Source organism: Staurois parvus, unplaced genomic scaffold (genome assembly GCF_062004578.1).
Source record: "Staurois parvus isolate SC_StPar_1 unplaced genomic scaffold, SC_StPar_1.0 ptg000282l, whole genome shotgun sequence".
NCBI lineage: Eukaryota > Metazoa > Chordata > Amphibia > Anura > Ranidae > Staurois > Staurois parvus.
In genome coordinates, this window is record NW_028318078.1 from 15,873,597 (window position 1) to 15,893,176 (window position 19,580).

At 41.9% G+C, this 19,580-nt stretch overlaps 1 protein-coding gene across 1 annotated transcript in view; it reads left to right on the forward strand.

Moving 5' to 3' along the window:
- The window catches only part of DDX17 (DEAD-box helicase 17), a 55,893-nt gene that overhangs the window by 29,799 nt on the left and 6,514 nt on the right, over positions 1-19,580 (forward strand). The window contains exons 7-12 of the mRNA XM_089681987.1: positions 7,537-7,697; positions 7,867-8,039; positions 8,706-8,816; positions 9,181-9,242; positions 11,422-11,481; positions 14,397-14,630. Coding sequence (XP_089538113.1) covers positions 7,537-7,697; positions 7,867-8,039; positions 8,706-8,816; positions 9,181-9,242; positions 11,422-11,481; positions 14,397-14,630 — 801 coding nt within the window. The remainder of the gene's footprint in view (positions 1-7,536; positions 7,698-7,866; positions 8,040-8,705; positions 8,817-9,180; positions 9,243-11,421; positions 11,482-14,396; positions 14,631-19,580) is intronic.

The window sequence follows — 19,580 nt, forward strand, 5'->3', positions numbered from 1 at the left end:
TCTGCTTGCAGTCTTGTTCCAGAAACCACTGGCTTTCAATTCCTTAACCTCCCTGGCGATAATCCAGAGTGGCACGGTGTTAATTTTCAGTACCAAAAGCGGTAACCCCGAGCCACACTTACCTTGTCCCTGCGATCCCCCGATGTCCTCCCACTGTGTCCTCCGGTCAGTGCTGGCATCCATCTTCCGGGTTCCCTTCCCTGCGAACGCTGCGATGCAGGGAGGAGGATCCGGCGGGAGATTAAAAAAAAGTAAAAACATGACATACACAATACATTGTAATCTGTTAGGATTACATTACTGTATCAAACCATTTCACCTCAGTTTTTTGTCCAGTGCCCTGTCTGCACTTTCAACGTTCTTTCTGCCTGGAAACTTGAGAACGTCCATGGCATCCAAAACGTGTCCCTTTTTAGGTAAAAATCAGTTTTAGACCAGCTACAAAACAGTGACGGTGAATTAAATTCACTTGCAGAATTGAGCGATAGTGATTCGTGGGGAAATTCGTCATCAGACACTGAAATTTCCATGCAAAACAATGTATCGCTTTGACATTCAAAAATATTGACATAATCAGACCGCCAGGGAGGTTAAAGTGGTTGTAAAGGCTCAAGGTTTTTTACCTTTTTGCATTGTATGCATCAAGGTAAAAAAAACCTGTGTGCAGCACTCCCCCCAGCGGGAGTGACTGCTGTCAGTCACTGCCATTGAACCAAAGAGGAGAGAAGGGGGCGGGCCGAACAGCAGCTCCGAGTGTGAATGGACACGGAGCAGCGGCTCGGGAGCCCCCCATAGCATGTTGCTTGCTGTGGGGGCACCCAAAAGGAAGGAGGAGCCAGGAGTGCCAGAGATTGAAGAGGAGGATCCAGGCTGCTCTTTCAAGGCACTGCATCTGCTCTTTCAAGGCACTGCATCTGCTCTGTGCAGTACTTTTGCACAAAGTATTTATACTCCTTAATTTTCCACATTTTGTCATGTTGCCAAAAAACGTCATTTTATTTTATTGGGATTTTGTGTGATAGACCAACACAAAGTGGCACAAAATTGTGACGTGAAAGTAAAATGAATAATAATTTTCAAAATTGTTTACAAATCTCTGAAAAGTGTGGCGTACATTTGTATTTCGTCCCCCTGAGTCAATACTTTTGTAGAACCACCTTTTGATGCAATGACAGCTGCAGATCTTTTTTTTGGGGATGTCTCTAACAGCTTTGCACATCCTGAAAGTGAAATTTTTCCCCATTCTTCTTTGCAAAATAGCTCAAGCTCTGTCAGATTGGAAAGCGCGCCTGTGAACAGCTATTTTCAAGTCTTACCACAGATTCTCAATTGGATTTAGGTCTGGACTTTGGACTGAGCTATTTTAACACATGAATATGCTTTTGATCTTTAGATCCCCAGTCTCAAGTTTTGCAAACTCTTAACAGGTTTTCTTCTAAACCAAATATCGTATGTACTCTCCAGCGCCTCAGGAAATGCACAGCCAAAGGGAAGCCAAGGGAACCAGGACAGCGACAACCAGAGGAGATCCTTCAGGGGTGCAGCCCTCCTCAGATGGGGAGATCAGCCACTAGATAAAGAATAAACAGGTGGCGCACACACCTAGTGCATTATCCAAGGTTTATTCAAAGGTATAAACGATAAAAACATACACAGATGAAGCATGTATCTAAAAAGCATTTGCATTATGAAGATGGCCACAATGGCAAGCAAGGTGTTCCAACTGTCAGTGCGGTCAAATGGCTGACGTGTTTTGGGGACGAGTCCCTTTCCTCAGAGCTGCTGACCAGCCTCTTAGACTGGTACAGATGTGTAGTGGGTATGGTGGACCGATGGTAAGAACCCTGCTGCTGTTACCTCAACGAGCAGGGTTCTTACCTTGCTTGCCATTGTGGCCATCTTCATAATGCAAATGCTTTTTAGATACATTCTTCGTCTGTGAGTATGTTTTTATCCTTTTATACCTTTGAATAAACCTTGGATAATGCACTAGGTATGTGGGCCACCTGTTTATTCTTTATATAGGTTTTCTTCTAAGATTGCTGTGTATTTGGCTCCATCAATTCTGACCCGTTTCCCTGCCCCTGATGAAATATGTATCCCCACAACAAGATGCTGCCACCACCATGTTTCAAGGTGGGGATGGTGTGTTCAGAGTGATGTGTAGAGTTAGTTTTCCGCCTAGCATAGCGTTCCACATAGCGTTTTGCTTTTATGCCAAAAAGTTCAATTTTGGTCTCCTGACCAGAGCACCTTCTTCCACATGTTGTGTCCCCCACATGGCTTCCTGTAAACGGAACTTCTTATGGCTTTCTTTCAACAGTGGCTGTCTTCTTGTCACTCTTCCATAAAGGCCAGATTTGCAGCGTTTACGACTAATAGTTTTCCTGTGGACAGATTCTCCCACCTGATCTGTGGATCTCTGCAGCTCCTCCAGAGTTACCATCGGCCTCTGCTTCTCTGATGTTCTCCTTGCCCGGCCTGTCAGTTTAGGTGGACTGCCATGTCTTGGTAGGTTTGCAGTTGTGCCATACTCTTTCCATTTTCAGATGATGGATTGAACAGTAGTCCGTGAAATGTTCAAAGCTTAGGATATTTTCTTTTTTTTTATAACCTACCCCCGCTTTAAACTTCTCCACAACTTTATTATCCCTGACCTGTCATGTGTTCCTTGGCCTTTATGATACGGTTTGTTCACTAATGTTCTCTAACAAACCTCTGATGTCTTCACAGAACAGCTGTATTTATACTGAGATTAAATTACACACAGGTGGACTCTTAATTATGTGACTTCTGAAGGCAATTGGTTCCACTAGATTTTAGTTAGGGGTATCAGAGTAAAAGGGGGCTGAATACAAATGTACGCCACACTTTTCAGATATTTACTTGTAAAAAATTTTCCTTCCACTTCACAATTATGTGCCACTTTGGCTGAAAAACACCAAAGTCCATCCAGTTCAACCAAAAAAAAAGTGAATCCTATACCCACAATTGATCCAGTGCAAGGGAAAAAAAACCCAGCAAAGCATGATCCAGTTTGCTCCTACAGGGGAAAAATTCCTTCTTGATCCCCCGAGAGGCAATTGGATATTCCCTGGATCAACTTTACCTATAAATGTTAGCATCCAATTTATATTATGTGTATCTAGGAAAGAATCCAGGCCTTTTTTTAAGCAATCCACTGAGCTGGCCAGAACCAACCCTTGGAGTCTTTTCCACATTTTCACAGCTCTTACTGTGAAGAAAATTTCAGTATTAAATCTCTCTTCCTGCAGATGTAAAGGGTGCCCCCTTGTCCTCCTGTGATGACTTAAGGGTGAATAACTCTACACAGAGTTCACTATATAAACCACTGATATATTTATAATCTCCTCTTCTTCAGAGAGAATAAATTCAGTTCCTCTAATCTTTCCTCAAAGCTGAGCTCCTCCATGCTTCTTATCAGTTTGGTTACCCTTCTCTGTACTTTCTCCAGTTCCCCAATGTTTTTTTTTGTGAATTGGTGCCCAAAACTGAACTGCATATTCCAGATGAGGTATTACTAGTTTGTACAGGGGTAAAATGATCTATCTCCCTCTGGAGCCTATACCTTTTTTAATACTAGAAAGGATTTTGCTCGCTTTAGAAACCGCAGCTTGGCATTGCATGCTATTAAGCTTGTGATCTACCGGAACTCCCAGATCCTTCTCCACCATTGATTCCCCCAGTTGTACTTTTTTCTAAGCCCGTAGACTTTACCTTACACGTTAGCCATGTGTGGGGAACTGTGTCAAACTCTTTTGCAAAATCCAAGTATACCACGTCCACCACCAACCAAGGTTTTGCTCACCCCCTCATAAAAAGAAATCAGATTTGTTTGACAACTTCTGTCTTTCGTGAATCAATGCTGTATGTTGCTTAAAATGTTTTCTTTCCAGGAAGAACTCATCTATGTGGTCTTTTATTAAACTCTTATCTTATCGTATCTTCCCAACTATAGATGTTAAACTAACAGGTCTATAATTACTTGGTAAATATTTTGACCCCTTTTTAAATATAGGCACCACATTGGCCTTATGCCAATCCAGTGGTACTATGCCAGTCATTAGATTCCCTAAAAATGAGAAACAATGGCAATTGTGTTTGGTGTAACACATAAAATCCCAATAAAATACATTTATATTTTTTGTTGTAACATGACAATATTTGGAAAATTTCAAGGACTGCATACTTTTTTAAGGCACTGTAAGTATAACATTTTTATAAAAAAAAAAAAAAAAGAAAATGTGGATATCTGAATCCTACAGTACAGAACACAGAAATTGATTCTTATACCATAGGTTACGTAGTGCTAGCTACCTTCAGGTGATTGAACACTAGCAGAAGTTTTGCTGAGAGAACCCCAACATATCTGTATAACCCTGTCCACTCCGCAAGGCTTCAGTTTTTTGCTAGTGTACTTAGATGGTTAGTATCCGTTCCCTGTTGAAGATTTTTTTTTTGTTTCGTTTTCTTCATTTTGAATAACCCTTCTATCAAGATCTGACTGCTTATTGCTTTATGGCTCACTAGTAGTTTTCCGATCGGTTTGCTTTGGTGTAAACATTAACTGTACCCGGACCATGCAGCTTGTAATGTTTGCTTCAGGCATTGGATCCTGCATCAAGTGCTCATTTTAACACATGGTGTTGCAAGTTGTAGTTAGCTGCAGAGTACTGTACAGGTCCAGGTGCTCCATTCCTATACCCTTTTACAGGGTATGCCTGCCTTGATGAGTGAAGCCTGGGCTGGAACAGCCATGTGGACGTGGTAAGACAGGGTTTCCTTGCCCTTTTTTTCACCTTTTTTTTTTAGGTGTATTGCTGTTCTGTATTCTATCTGTTGCTGCTCTACAAACACAGAACCATTTCTCTACATTTGCTTGTATCCTACAGGCACAAGGGGTGGTCATATCCAAATTTTTCATTTGACCCCTTGTCCATTTAGGGACATGTGTCCCTGTCCCATCATGGTCTCAATCTGTTCTAAATTATTTTAGAAGCTATGTTTCTGCCTGCTTTTATTTTATTTTTTTTTTCTTTTCCTAACTGTAAAGCAAATGCAGCATGATGGATTACAATCCCTATCTTCATAAATCATTGTAGTGTTTGTGAAAAAAATCACACTCTTAGACTCATCTGCACACCCTGAATATTCATATCCTAGGGTTCCTTGGAGTCTAATTTGAACCCTTTGCCCAAATGCTGTTGCTCACACTTCTCCCTTTCTTTTGATCTCACATCCCTCTTGGGCTCATCTCCAGCCTTGCACCATTTGGGGTACCTCGGACTAATTTGGACATCATTTGCATTCACATTATCCCTTTTAATATATTTTTGGTCTGTCTGGTCTCATGTTCAGAAACATATATTCTAAATGCCATCCCCTGGTTTCCCCCTCCAATGAGAATTCTTTCAGGTTTTGCTAGTGGACTTTTTTCAAGGCAGCGCATACCGTTTTCTTCACTCGAGGTCATTAGGACTCTCTTCTACTAAATGAGGAGGTTACCTTCACTACCTTACTTTTTTTCTCCTTTTTGTCATAACACATCTCCCTGGTTTACAACCCTTTAGACTGCTCCAAACTCTGATTTATATATCTTTCTCTCCCATATCAGGGTTGCGGATTACCAGAATACTCATAGAGATTGAGAAACCATTCTGGTTTTGCATTTTCAAAAATCTGGCCTTTTGTACCAGTTGACTTCTGTTTGCTAGCTTAGTACTGGAAAGTTCACACTGCCCCACTCTCAGGGCTTCCCTTTTTTGTATGTATCTATTTTTTTGAACCCTCCCCATGTGGTCTGTAGATGATTTTGCACATGCCTGACTTTCTCACCAGAACATTTCCATTGTTATAGGACTGATGTACAAATATTTTCACTGAGATCCCCCAACATCTCTAACTCACAGAGATCTACCAGTTAGGTGCTTCCAACCTCTAGCTGCTCACTTCCTCCTTTCTCTGCAATTTCCCACAGTAAACTGTTCTCACCTAGTGTAACAAGGAACTCCACATTAAAGCTGTTCCACATCCTGCAACAACTTCTGTTTTTGGATTTGCCAAATGCCTATCCCTTAGTACTCTCCAGGTATTTGTTTGGCCTTGTACACCAGCTAAGCTTTAGTTTTGTGCTGGTGTTGGAAGTTTTTAAAGTTCTACTAGGTTGATGTTTTTGCCTCTGCAGACAGCTTTATGCAGGTGTTCCCCTTTTCTGTTTGGGTGTTTTGAGCTTGTTAGTCTTGTTGCTGTGTTGCCCTCCCATCATTACTCTATGGGGACGTCCCAAAGCAATGAATCTGACTATTAACTACGGTGTCCTGTGATATGATTAGGACATTATTTTTTATGTAAATCCTTTTTGTAATCTATTCCTCAAGTACATCACAGGTCACAGAGGTCCCTCTCTTCTGGTTTGTATTCCTCATTTGCTTGCTACAAAATTTAGGTTTGGCTGAGCTGGGAGGGGTTGTGCCTGGTTGAGAACACCTGCCTCTTTTTTTGTCAATGTCCATTCACTTGAAGGTGGTAGCATAAACCATATACTAAGTACTATTAAAGCAGAGTTCCAGCCTTTTTTTTTTTTTTTTTGAACTTCAGATATATCAAATGCCTCTCCAATGTACAGTGCCAAATGGAAATCATTTTTTGTTTGTTTCTTAATACCTTTAATTTAATTCTTCGTTCGGCACTTCCTGTCCTGGACGCCTAGGCGATGACGTCAGGCGATTCCCATTGACTCCTGGGATATCGGCGGCATCTACCCCAGGAGTCTTTGGGAAGCCTAATAATGTAATGTGATTGACAGGTTGCCATAGCAAGAGGGTGGGTACTTCCATGACGCCGCCATTGCTACGGCAACCTGCACTAAACACAATACTCCGTGCAGTGTCATTACTGCGCAGGCTTGAGATCGGAAGGTGCATGCTGGGTAGCCAGCTGCACCGAATCCCAAAAAAAGACACAAGTGGGCTTCAGATGCCCACAAACTAAATGGCCACCTGCCTGCGTCTAAGATCAGGTAAATTTTTAAAGATTTTAAGCTAACCAGCACAAATACTGTTCTAACAGTATTCTAATTTAAATGTACAAGTAACTATCATAAGGGAATTTAAAAAAACAAATTGATTATGAGGACTGGAGCTCTGCTTTAACTCCTCTGTGTCCAGTTATATACTCAAAAGGATTTTACCGGTAAATCGACAATCCAGATTTTTTATTTTTTTTTTCCCTAGGTGTTTTAGGTACAACTAACATTTCTAGATATTCCCTATAACATAGCAAATGTCCACATTTAAAGTACTACTGCATATTGACGTAAAATGCAATAAGCAAAGTGCATGTAAAAATATTGACTGTTTGTTTTGCATTAGTGATGTACCACCTTTTTAAATATACATATTTTCAGTTTACAAATCTATGACCAAATGAAAAAGTAGTCTGCATAGGAAGCAGTTTCAAAGCATGGGTTACTAGAGTTTTATGTTGTGATAATTTATGTATTTTATTTATTTTTAGGTGTTGAAATATGCATTGCCACTCCAGGTCGGCTTATTGATTTTCTGGAGGCTGGGAAGACTAATTTGAGACGTTGTACCTATCTTGTACTTGATGAAGCAGACAGAATGCTTGATATGGGTTTTGAACCACAGATTCGCAAGATTGTTGACCAAATTAGGGTATGAACAAATAAACATTTTTTACCAAAAAAGCTTAGATTTTGTTTTGTCTTAATCACAGTCAGGAATTAACGTAAAATTAACTATTGGTATCAGAATAATGTTTTTTTTTTTTTTCCTTTTTTTTTGTTTCCTTTTTTTTTTTCTCTTCCAAATTGGCTAATTTTAGCCTGATAGGCAGACTCTGATGTGGAGTGCAACATGGCCCAAAGAGGTGCGTCAACTGGCTGAGGATTTCTTAAGGGACTACGTCCAGATCAATGTGGGAAACTTGGAGCTCTCTGCAAATCATAATATTCTCCAGATTGTTGATGTATGCCAGGAAAGTGAAAAAGATCACAAGTACGTCACTTATTCTGCATTTATAATGTTACAAATGAGTTGTTGTAGTTTGTATGTCATGTGAAGTTATAATTGACTGAACTTAAAGCGATACTAAAGGTTCTTCGTTTTACAAAAAAAAAAAAAAAACATGTCTATACTTACCTGCTCTGTGCAGTGGTTTTGCACAGAGCAGCTTTTTTGGGGCCCCTGCCTGCACTCCTGGCTCCTCATTTGTCAGGGCCCCCATAGCAAGCACGTGGGGGCAAGTGTTCCCAAGTGGCTGCTCTGTGTGTCCCATTTGCACATGGAGCCGTGGCTTGGTCCTGCCTCTCTCTTCATTGACTTACTGGCTGTGATTGGCAGCAGCTGGAATCAATGACTCCCACTTGCTGTCTCAGTCAATGAAGAGGCAAAGACCCGGGACAGCTGAGGCTGTCGTGCACATCTCTGGATCGCAATTGGGCTCAGGTAAGTACTGAGGGGGCTGGGGGCACTGCTGCACAAGAAGGTGTTTTTTTACCTTCATGCATAGAATGCATGAAGGTAAATAAAACCTTAAGCCTTTACAACCACTTTAATTACTACACTAGGAGATGTAGGGCACCATTGGTTAAAACATTTTTTTAAGGTTTCCATCTAGATTTGCTTGTCTGTGGTGGTTAATGTCAGTCTTATTTCTTTCAGGCTTATCCAACTTATGGAAGAGATAATGGCAGAGAAAGAAAATAAAACTATTATTTTTGTTGAAACCAAACGCCGGTGTGATGACTTAACACGCAGAATGAGACGTGATGGGTAAGAGATTTTGAAGGGCCATGAATTTGGGTAGTGGTGGGATCTGGAGCTACAGGGTTTGCCTATATGATGAAGCAGTTATGAAAAAGATCTGCTTTCCATGTCCAGTGTGTAGATTAGTTTATGTGAAAGATAATGCAACAGGAGGAGTGAGATGCCCGAATACAGGAGCATACTACTGGAGCGTAAAATAGACAAAATCAGCAACTCTGGATGTGTAAACAAATGCTTCATTCATGCTGTTTTGCACCTATGTAAATGAAGCCCTGGTTTTATCCATGAAAATCTCTCTATGTAAGGAAATCTTTGTTTCAGTTCTTGTACAAGTTCTAATTTACATTTATGTCTTGTTTAACCTCTGTAGGTGGCCTGCTATGTGTATTCATGGTGATAAGAGTCAACAGGAGCGTGATTGGGTCCTGAATGGTGAGTTTTTGGTTTAGGTCTATATTTGCTTGTAATTTGCTTCTTTTATTGCTTTATAATGGAATTGTTGCTTTTTCTTTAATTGGCATTCATACCCATTTTTAGTCCTTTTTGCTTTAAAAAAAAAAAGAATACTTGTACAAAAATCCATTTACAAAATTTAAAGTTTAACCTCTTCCTGCTGCCTCCCGGCCCTTTAAGAGGTTCTAAATGCTGGGAGGTGGGCATTCCGGTCATGTGACCACTGATTGGCAGTCACAGCGGTCACATGATTGGAAAACTTCCAATCGCAAGTATGCATTGGGAGCTTTCTGCTACCTGCTGGTAACTGTGTTTTGGAGCATGCTCTCAACACAGAAAACTGTTTACATTGGGCCGCCCACCTGCTGAGAGCCCCTATATATATATATATATATATATATATATATATATATATATATATATATATATATATACCGTATTTTCCGGCGTATAAGACGACTTTTTGACCCATGAAAATCTTCTCAAAAGTCGGGGGTCATCTTATACGCCGGTATACGTCAGGGCGGCACTTTTTAGGGGGGCGGCGCGGTGCTGCCGCCGTCCACCCCCTTCCAACGGAAGGGACACTAAGTACAGGGGTGGGCAGAGAGCTGCTGTCTCTTACCTGGCTCCCACGACGATCCATCCAGGAAGCGCTGCTGATTCGGCCACTCCCTCACTCCTGCCGCTCGGCTCCACCTCCTCACCGGTGATTGGCCGCCAGAACTGTAGCTCGGGAAAGGCACACAGGCGGCCAATCATGGGCGAGGAGGCGGAGCCGAGCGGACCCGCGAAAATCGAGTGAGGGAGCAGCCGGTAAGTGTGCAGTGCAGAGGTGCTGCTGCAACCACATATGCTGGCTGCAGCAGCACCATACTGGAACAGGGGTCAGCAAGTGTCATTGGTGTCAGTGGGAGGAATAGTGTCCCATCATTGGTGTCACTGACACCAACGATGGGGCACTATTCCTCCCCCCACTGACACCAACGATGGGGCACTATTCCTCCCCCCACTGACACCAACGATGGGGCACTATTCCTCCCCCCACTGACACCAACGATGGGGCACTATTCCTCCCCCCACTGACACCAACGATGGGGCACTATTCCTCCCCCCACTGACACCAACGATGGGGCACTATTCCTCTCCCCACTGACGGGGTACTATTCCTCCCACTGACACCAATGATGGGGCGCTATTCCTCCCACTGACACCAATGATGGGGCGCTATTCCTCCCACTGACACCAATGATGGGGCGCTATTCCTCCCACTGACACCAATGATGGGGCGCTATTCCTCCCACTGACACCAATGATGGGGCGCTATTCCTCCCACTGACACCAATGATGGGGCGCTATTCCTCCCACTGACACCAATGATGGGGCGCTATTCCTCCCACTGACACCAATGATGGGGCGCTATTCCTCCCACTGACACCAATGATGGGGCGCTATTCCTCCCACTGACACCAATGATGGGGCGCTATTCCTCCCACTGACACCAATGATGGGGCGCTATTCCTCCCACTGACACCAATGATGGGGCGCTATTCCTCCCACTGACACCAATGATGGGGCGCTATTCCTCCCACTGACACCAATGATGGGGCGCTATTCCTCCCACTGACACCAATGATGGGGCGCTATTCCTCGTTCTGACACTAATGATGGGACGCTATTCCTCACACACTGACACTAATGATGGGGCACCATCATTTGTGTCAGAGCGAGGAATCGTGCCCCATCATTGGAATACCATACCATATTGAAATCAAATCTGATGTTTTTTAATTTTTATTTGGTGTGTGTTGGAAGAGGGGTAGTCTTATACGGCGAGTATAGCCCAAACACTATATTTTAACAGGAAAAGTAGGGGGTCGTCTTATACGCCCAGTCGTATTATACGCCGGAAAATACGGTGTGTGTGTATGTACAGTATATATATATATGTATGTATGTGTGTGTGTACCTTCGGCGGGAAGTGGTTAACAGTCTTTTCCGTGTTAGGTTTTCCCTCCACGTTTTTTTTTTCTCCAATTTTTATTTGGAATTCGATCACATACAAATTCTTCAACATAATGTTTCAGGAATATATATATATTTTTATATCTAAATGTATTGAGTTGTTAAAGTGCTGTGTTTTTTTTTTCCCCTTCAGAATTTCGCACTGGAAAAGCCCCAATTTTAATTGCCACAGATGTTGCTTCTCGAGGTCTAGGTTTGTAACTTTCAGGCTCAGTGTATTTATAAAACAATTTCTTTCAAGTGAAGTATGTGTTTTCTCTAATAGTGGTGGCACTCTCCGATTATAGGATATTCAACGCTGCGTGTGTGTGTGTGTGTTTTTTTTTTTTTGTTTTTTTTACCACTGAGTATTTTAAAATATTATGCACTTGCATTATACAGAGCACATTGTTGCTCTAGTTTTACTTGGTTTAATTGTTCTGATCTTGTAACATTTATTAGTAAGTTAATATGTATGCTTTTATTCAAAATCTAGTTGAAACCAAAGCAGATTTTATGTTGCAAAACTAAGTCCCTCAGTCTGTTTCTTGTTACTTGTAGCCATTCTAGTCTTGGTTTGTTTTCATTATTTATTCTTGTATTATTGGAGGTGTAAAAAGATGCTTCTATTCATTAGATGTTCTCGGCATTGGAGAGCTTGCTCAAGTTTGCCATTATTGGCAAAAAGACAAAAGATTTAAATTCTAATATTTAGAAAACTTCCTGGTCTCCTTCTCCCCAATGGAAAGGTGGTTCACTAGTATGGAACAGTGTGTAGCAGTGACTTTCCACAAGTAAAGATAAACCCTGCAGTGTGTGGTGAACTAAAGGCCTTTTAAAAGAGTAATGAACTATTTTCAACTGACCGCTCATATGCTGTTGTGATTTATTCATAAAATGCATTGCTATCTGCTGTGCATTACTATTTTCTGCAGTCAATTTTAGGTGACAGGTAAGTTGCTGTTACGTTATGGAGTCTTTCTGTGCTCAATTTAGGTTATTTACTATATATATATATATACCTTTTTAAAGTAGTTTGCAATATTAAATCTTACCTTTTTTTTTTTTGTTTGTTTTTGACAGAAGCTGCAGATCTCTCTCAGTACAGGGCCAGGGGCCTGACGAAAATAGAGGGGATTGAACGCTGGAAGCTGCCCACCTAAGGGGCACTGGCTTCTCACACTCTTCCCTCGCAAAGGTCTTGTACTGAAGAGGCAGTTTTTCGGTCTGCATCTCCAACCCCCTAAACTTTCCCTTTCTACGTTGGGGTGCAAAATGTGTGCTTTCCATCCTGAGCACCGAGATTGGTCTACAGCCCCTCACCTTTATGGCTGCTGGTTTGAATATCATGTCTTACTGTATAGACGGACCACCTTTCTAGAAGGGAGATCAACTGGTGCTTCCCACTATGCTATGCCCTGAGCAGCTGTGGGGAAGTCCCAAGCCATGGAAGACTTTGGGAAGTCTATTGGCTATTGAAGCAGAAGAATAGCCCCTTCTGCTGTATGTCCTCAGACTACTGTGACTCACTTTATTTCCAATATAAGCTCCTTGATAAATTACAGGGAGCTAAAATGCTGCAAGGTATGTTTTACTTCCTATTTGGGACAGCCATGAACATATAAAGCCATTTATGATTCCTGTCATGTCCAATTTGAAATCCCCCACCCCTAGCCTGGTTAAAAATGACTCCACCCCAGCTATTTTGTAAGCCTGTTTTGCTATCTTACATATCCCAAAATGTACTTATTTTTTTTTTTTTGCCACTTTTCCTCCCCACATAAACTATATACACAGCAACCGATGTTACCTGCAGCTAAGTGATCTTCTGTAATAAGAAACAGACCTCTTAATGCAAAGTCATCATTTTGTTCTTTCCCACAATAGGACATATGAAACTGTGGGGTTTACACTTCACAGTTTAGTTAACTGTTCACAGCAGATGTTGAGTGTTGGAGGATGGGGTCTCTCTTCGCTCATTGACAGGCTCTCTGAAGTTGAAGCTAGTGGCTCATCCACAAAATCGTCTAGCCAAGCCAGTGCACGTGTTGGGACCTCTTGCTGCGCCTGGACCATTGATGCATGCTCCCCACCACGGTGGTCCTGTGTCCATGGATGAAGGCGGTAAGACCGCTAAAGGATGGGATTGGCAACAGCTGGTTCCCCCACCTCGCTGAGGGGAGTGTGCATCGGTCCGGACATAAGCTCACCCGAGGATGAATCCCATGAAGTAGCTCAACTTCGGTCTATTATTTTTAAGTGAACTTCGTAACTTTTTTTTTTTTCTTTTTTCCAGTTTATATAAAATGTGGTATTTCACAAGGTTACGGGTAGAGCATGCCATTTCAAATAACAGTATTTTTGAATGCCCAGGCCTTTAAATATATCAGGTGAACTGTTTTAATTAGATAGACATTCCCCTCTCCCCATATGTTAATCCAGCATTCTGGATCCGCATTCCGGGCCAACATTTAGAAACTTAGAAAATGTGTCTATATCTAAAAAAAAAAAAAAAAAAGTTACAATCAAAGCTATATAAAAACAGTTTTTTTTATTATTTATTTCAGGTACTTATATAGCGCCGTCAATTTACGCAGCACTTTACATATATATTGTACATTCACATCAGTCCCTAACCTTCAAGGGCCGTACAGTCTAAGGTCCCTAACTCACATTCATACAGACACATACTAGGGACAATTTAGACGGGACAATTAACCTACCAGCATGTCTTTGGAGTTTGGGAGGAAACCGGAGTACCCGGAGGAAACCCACGCAGGCACAGGGAGAACATGCAATTCACAGTTTTTTTTATTTTATTAGTTACATGGTAGTGTTTTAAAAGTAACAAGGTCATCTTGTGCTGATTGCAGAGTATAGCAATTTGATACTAGTGAAATAAAAATGTTTAATAGGCAGTTGAGGTTATACAGGGGAAATCTGTATTCTCCCATTGTAGGTAATCCCACTAAGGTTAGATCTACTGCAGTATTTTAGTAAATTGGTAATTTACTTTTTTTTTTTTTTTTTTTTTAATCTCTTTGGCTGTGTCTAACTTGATTTTTTTTTTGTCCCTTTCCTGATGTGTTCCTTTTTCCAAACACATCAATTTTTCTGATCAATGAACAGATGTGGAAGATGTCAAGTTCGTCATTAACTATGATTACCCAAATAGCTCAGAAGATTATGTGCACCGAATTGGACGTACAGCTCGTAGTACAAATAAGGGTACAGCTTACACCTTTTTCACCCCTGGGAACTTGAAGCAAGCTCGTGAGTTGGTCAAAGTATTACAGGAAGCTAACCAAACTATAAATCCTAAGCTTATGCAACTGGTGGATCATGGCCGTGGAGGTGGAGGAGGTAGGTAAAGTAGTGTTTGGGTATTGACCTCTGTCTCAAACTTAAAGTAACGGTGTGACCAGGCTATATAGACATTCAATATTTTAACTATTTTTAACCAGCAACAAATAAGCTTTACAGTAAGCCTTTACTGACCTTTTGTAGCTGCTATGTGCGGAAATTCATCCTCCAGAATTGCAGTAGAAGGAGAGAAGTCATTCAACTTGAATATTTGGATGTCCATAGCCTAGCCAAAGTTCTACTTTTAAGTTCTACATATACCCAAAAATGTGTTTAAAGGTTATTAAATCTGCCTAGCAGGGACACAGATGGCAATAAAAAGACTGTGAAGGAGTTCTCTTCTGTATTCAATACTGAAGAAAAAAAAAAAAAAAAAAAAAGTTTGGGCTGTACATTCACATTAGACTACCCAAAGTACATAAGGGCAGCCTGTAAAACTGAATGCGATGCTTTGACCTTACCATTTTATGATTCATTGCCTTTTGCATATAGTCTATCCTTGATTGCACTGACTCAGATTTTTCAGTGTTCCATGTCAATAGTTACACCACCTGAAATAAGAATACCACAGTTAAAACAAACAAAAAAATTACAACAAAGGTTTATTGTGTGTATAAACTAAGCCAAATGAAGGGACAGTAGAACAATGCCCCTGGTTGAAGTGACCTTCAGTACCATTGTAGGCTAGAAGGAAATCCTGGCCTTCAATACCATCCTGTGCAAAATATAAGGTTTATTCAGACGCTTGCAGAGCTTGATGGTTACAAGAAACATCAGCCTGTGGGTGAGAGAGAGGAATGTCTCTAATGGGTTTACATGTGTGTCTATATAGCACAGAGAACCAGGGGAACTACAGGGGCTAGCCTGAACAAAGATCTAAATAAAGAAGTGAGGTCTTTGGATGCTGCAAGATAAAACACTGGTTCATACCCAGCTGCAGGAAGGAGAAGATTCAACTCAGAGAATCTTGTAGGGTAGAAGCCCAACTCCCATGTGCGATACAGAACCTTATGGGATGTAGCTTTTTCTAACAGATTCAAACATGTCCCTGACTCAAATCCAAGATCTTTTTTACACTTGCATTAGAAACAGGTATTTGGGGGCTCATTTTAGCTGCTCCTCAAAATGCCTTGCTAAGCCACTTACCAGGGATAATATGGACAGCTGACAGAAATTCCTGAATACATAGATTTTTTTTTTTTTATCCAAACAACTTTTATTGTTAAGATAATAGAGAAAATTGAACAGTACTTACAGAATCCACAATGACATTACTGCAACAGCAGGATTACACATAAATAGAGCAACTTGGATACGCAGATCCCGTAATAAACAGAATAACAGAAATAGTAATCAAATAAAACCGACCACAAGGATCCAAAACTTTCTTGACAATATCTTGCTTTTTTCCTTTTTAAGTCTTATTCCTTCCCGACCAGATGTGAACAGAAATGGATGAAAGGAACAAAGCCCAAAACGTCTTCAAACAGATAAAAAAAAAAAAACCACATCACCAACAACCACTGGTTCATCCAAGATGTCTCATTAAAAATAATGGGAGATGCACATGAACTCCCCCAGGGGAAGTAGTGGAGCCACACACCTGATATAAAATATCACACCTGCAGAAGTCGGTCCACTGTCAATTGAGGAGGGGTGAGCCCAGGTGTATCCAGCCAACCCTGCCATACCTGTTGGAACTTACGATGAGCATTGCTATGTTGGTACGTGGGTTTCTCCCGTGGGTGTTATAGAACATAATCTATCCATTGCTTACTAGTCGGAGGAGCCGATGATAACCAGTACCTTTTTATCAACTTCCTAACCAAATATAAAAGTCTAGATACTATAATATAACCTGGTTGGAACAGTTCTTGGTCCAGTGTGCCCAACAAACAATGCAAGGGATCCTGGGGAACAGTATATTGCGATACTAGAGAAATAAGTTGGAGAATCTCAATCCAATATCTATGTAACTTGGGGATATACGCTCAATGGAGAAGAAACAATTTATGAGAGGGAGAAGGAAATTCCTGAAACAGATTCCAGGGCGGCATCCCAGACATCTCCAGCAAACTCTGCAATATCTCGGGATCACTGCGCCCTGCTCCGGAGACTGGCTTGATCCTGTACTGTAGACAATAGCTGGGAGTATACCCGAGAAATTATGCCCTTATGGATTGCTTGAGTGACATCCTTAAGAAAAACTGAGTCAATGTGAGATTAGAGAGTGAAGACTGAGCCTGTATCGCATGGCGTAGCTGAAGATAACGATGCTTATGTGTAAATGTAAATTCTGTTTGCAGTTGAGAAAAGGACTTTAGGATTGCCAGCAAATACAGCTGATATTCAAATTGCAGTCCTCGATCCCTCCAGTTGTGAAAAACCTCCAGTTTAGCCAGTTCTACATATTGCGGATTATTCCACAAGGGAGTACAGGAAAGAAAGCCGGTAATATGAAAGGACGCTTTTACCATACTCCAGACGCGCCTCAAGACGTCCGCAGTTGGACCTGTGGATGGAAGGACCGGTAGAGCTATCTAAAGATGAGAGAGCCGAAATGGTGGGATCAGGAAGGGAAATCAAACTAATAATGGGATCAGTATTATTAGATAAATCCCAGCCGACCAGTTGCTGCAATTGGGCCAGCAGAAAATAAAGTCTGGGCTCAGGTACCGCCAACCCCACAAAAGCATTCAATAAGGGACATAACAGCATCTAAGGATATGGAGGTATCGCCCAAATATAACAGTGTGTCATGCGCATAAAGGGATCTTTTCCGAAAGAACACCTCTTGTACAACTGACAATGTCCGGAGATTGTTGCACCAAAATTGCTAAAGGTTCTAATGCTAAAGCAAACAAAAAGGCGAGAGGACAACCCTGTCTCATTACCCTCTGCAGCCTGAATGAATCTGACAAATCCCCGTTAACCCGGATCTGGGCATTAGGGGCCGCATAGAGAAGCCGTACCCAGCTAATGAACTTAGGACCAAAGCCGAATCTAGACAATACTTCCCATAGATCAGGCCATTCTACACTATCAAATGCCTTGACTGCATCCAAAGACAAAATTGCCCTCCCCCCAGGATTTTCCGCCGGAATTTTGCAAATTACAAAAAAGTATGAATATTATTAGCCGTCGCTTTAGTAGGAATAAACCCAGACTGATCTTTACAATATTCGCAATAATCCGCGCCAGTCTAGTAGCTAGAACCCGGGCCAACAATTTAGCATCCGTATTCAGGAGAGAAATAGGTCGGTAGGAGTCGGGTTTTAATTGATCTTTTCCAGGCTTCAGTAATACTATGACAGCTTCCTTCATGGATAGGGGGCAAACCGTTTCTATCCATGGCGGCATTGAGTAATGCTGGGAGGAGTTGCGCACCATATCATAGATTTCGAATGGCAATCTGTCTGAACCCGGAGATTTGTTACTGGGGGTGCCTTCCAAAGCGTCAGATAATTCCTCAACAGTAATTGGCATCTCTAATTCTGCTCTTTTCCGGTTTTATCGGAGACTGACCAGAGAGGTGTCTAGAAACTTCAAAAGCTCAGAATGGGTGGTTAGTTTTAGAAGCATACAGACCATCATAAAGGTGGTAAAACTCTCAGGATTTCCGCATGACTCATGCAAATCATTCCATCAGCATCCTCAATCTTGTCTACGGTGAACACCCCTTGTTGTGACTTCGCCACAAGAGCAGGAAGGTGCCCTGTACTTTCCCCTTCCTCAAAATATTTTTGTTACAAAAAATATCGCTTCTTATCTGTCACTTGAGTAAGCACTGATTCATAAAGGGCTTGGGCCTCTTTCCAGGAGGTGCGGTTACAGGGTCTTGGATCATCTGAACCTCCCGCTGTTAAGCGTAGATCCAGGGAGTGGGAGGAAAAGGTACGGTTAGATGCTCAACTGCTGAAATCTCCTGGATAATCCAGCCCCGCAGGAAGGCCTTCATCGCATCCCAAATCATTCCAGGCGGGGACAAGCCTTCATTCTGTTGCAAATTGTCTGACAACTCCCCCAGAATCAACTCGGACTCTGGAAAGTGTCAACCAAAATGGGTTCACCTTCCACAGCGGACGAGATCGGGTATAACACACCTGTAGCTTGACCCAGAAAGGGGCATGGTCAGATAGCCATGGGTTCATACGCAGCATCAAACACATATGACAGGATAGTCATGTTCCCAAGGCCCAAATCAGTGCATGAAAGCCCATCATGAGTAGCAGAAAAACATGAATAACATTTTGCTGTCGGATACTTAATCCGCCACACATCCCGGAGGCTCAGTTCCACCAATAAATTAGCAAATGGCGTAAGCTGAGAGGATAATTGTCTGCCCCTACCGCCCAAAGGCAATTTATCCAAGCTAGGTAGTAAGCAATTGTCATCACCCATTGCCAATGGGGGAACATCAGGATGATTGGCCATAAAGTGAGCTAGGCGTTTAATGACTTCTGAAGAGTAGGGCGGAGGGATATATACCGCAGCCTCTATGCAGTGAAACCCATTCGAACGACACAGTAGGAAAATATACCTGCCTTGTGCATCAATCCACTTCTGGACATGAACAAATTGAATAGACATGAGGATACACACACCTCTAGAAAACGTGGAGTGGAAAGATATTGTGTGAGAAATAAACAAGAGCGGAGGGTACCGACAGTGTCAGATTTCAAATCGGTTTCCTGCAAACATACTACAGACGGTTTTAAATGTCTAAGTACGTGGAAGACAGCACCCTGTTTAGTTTGATCTCCCAGGCCCCTTACATTCCAGGATAAAAACATCAATTCCTTATGGGAGATAGACATAATACATATGTATTAGATGGGAAGGATAACTCAATTGTGGACAGATATAATGCCCCCCGAAGGGAGCAATGAGCAGGTAGGCAGTTGGAAGGGACCATTTCACATGAGTCAGGGTGACTAGGAGGACACCCGC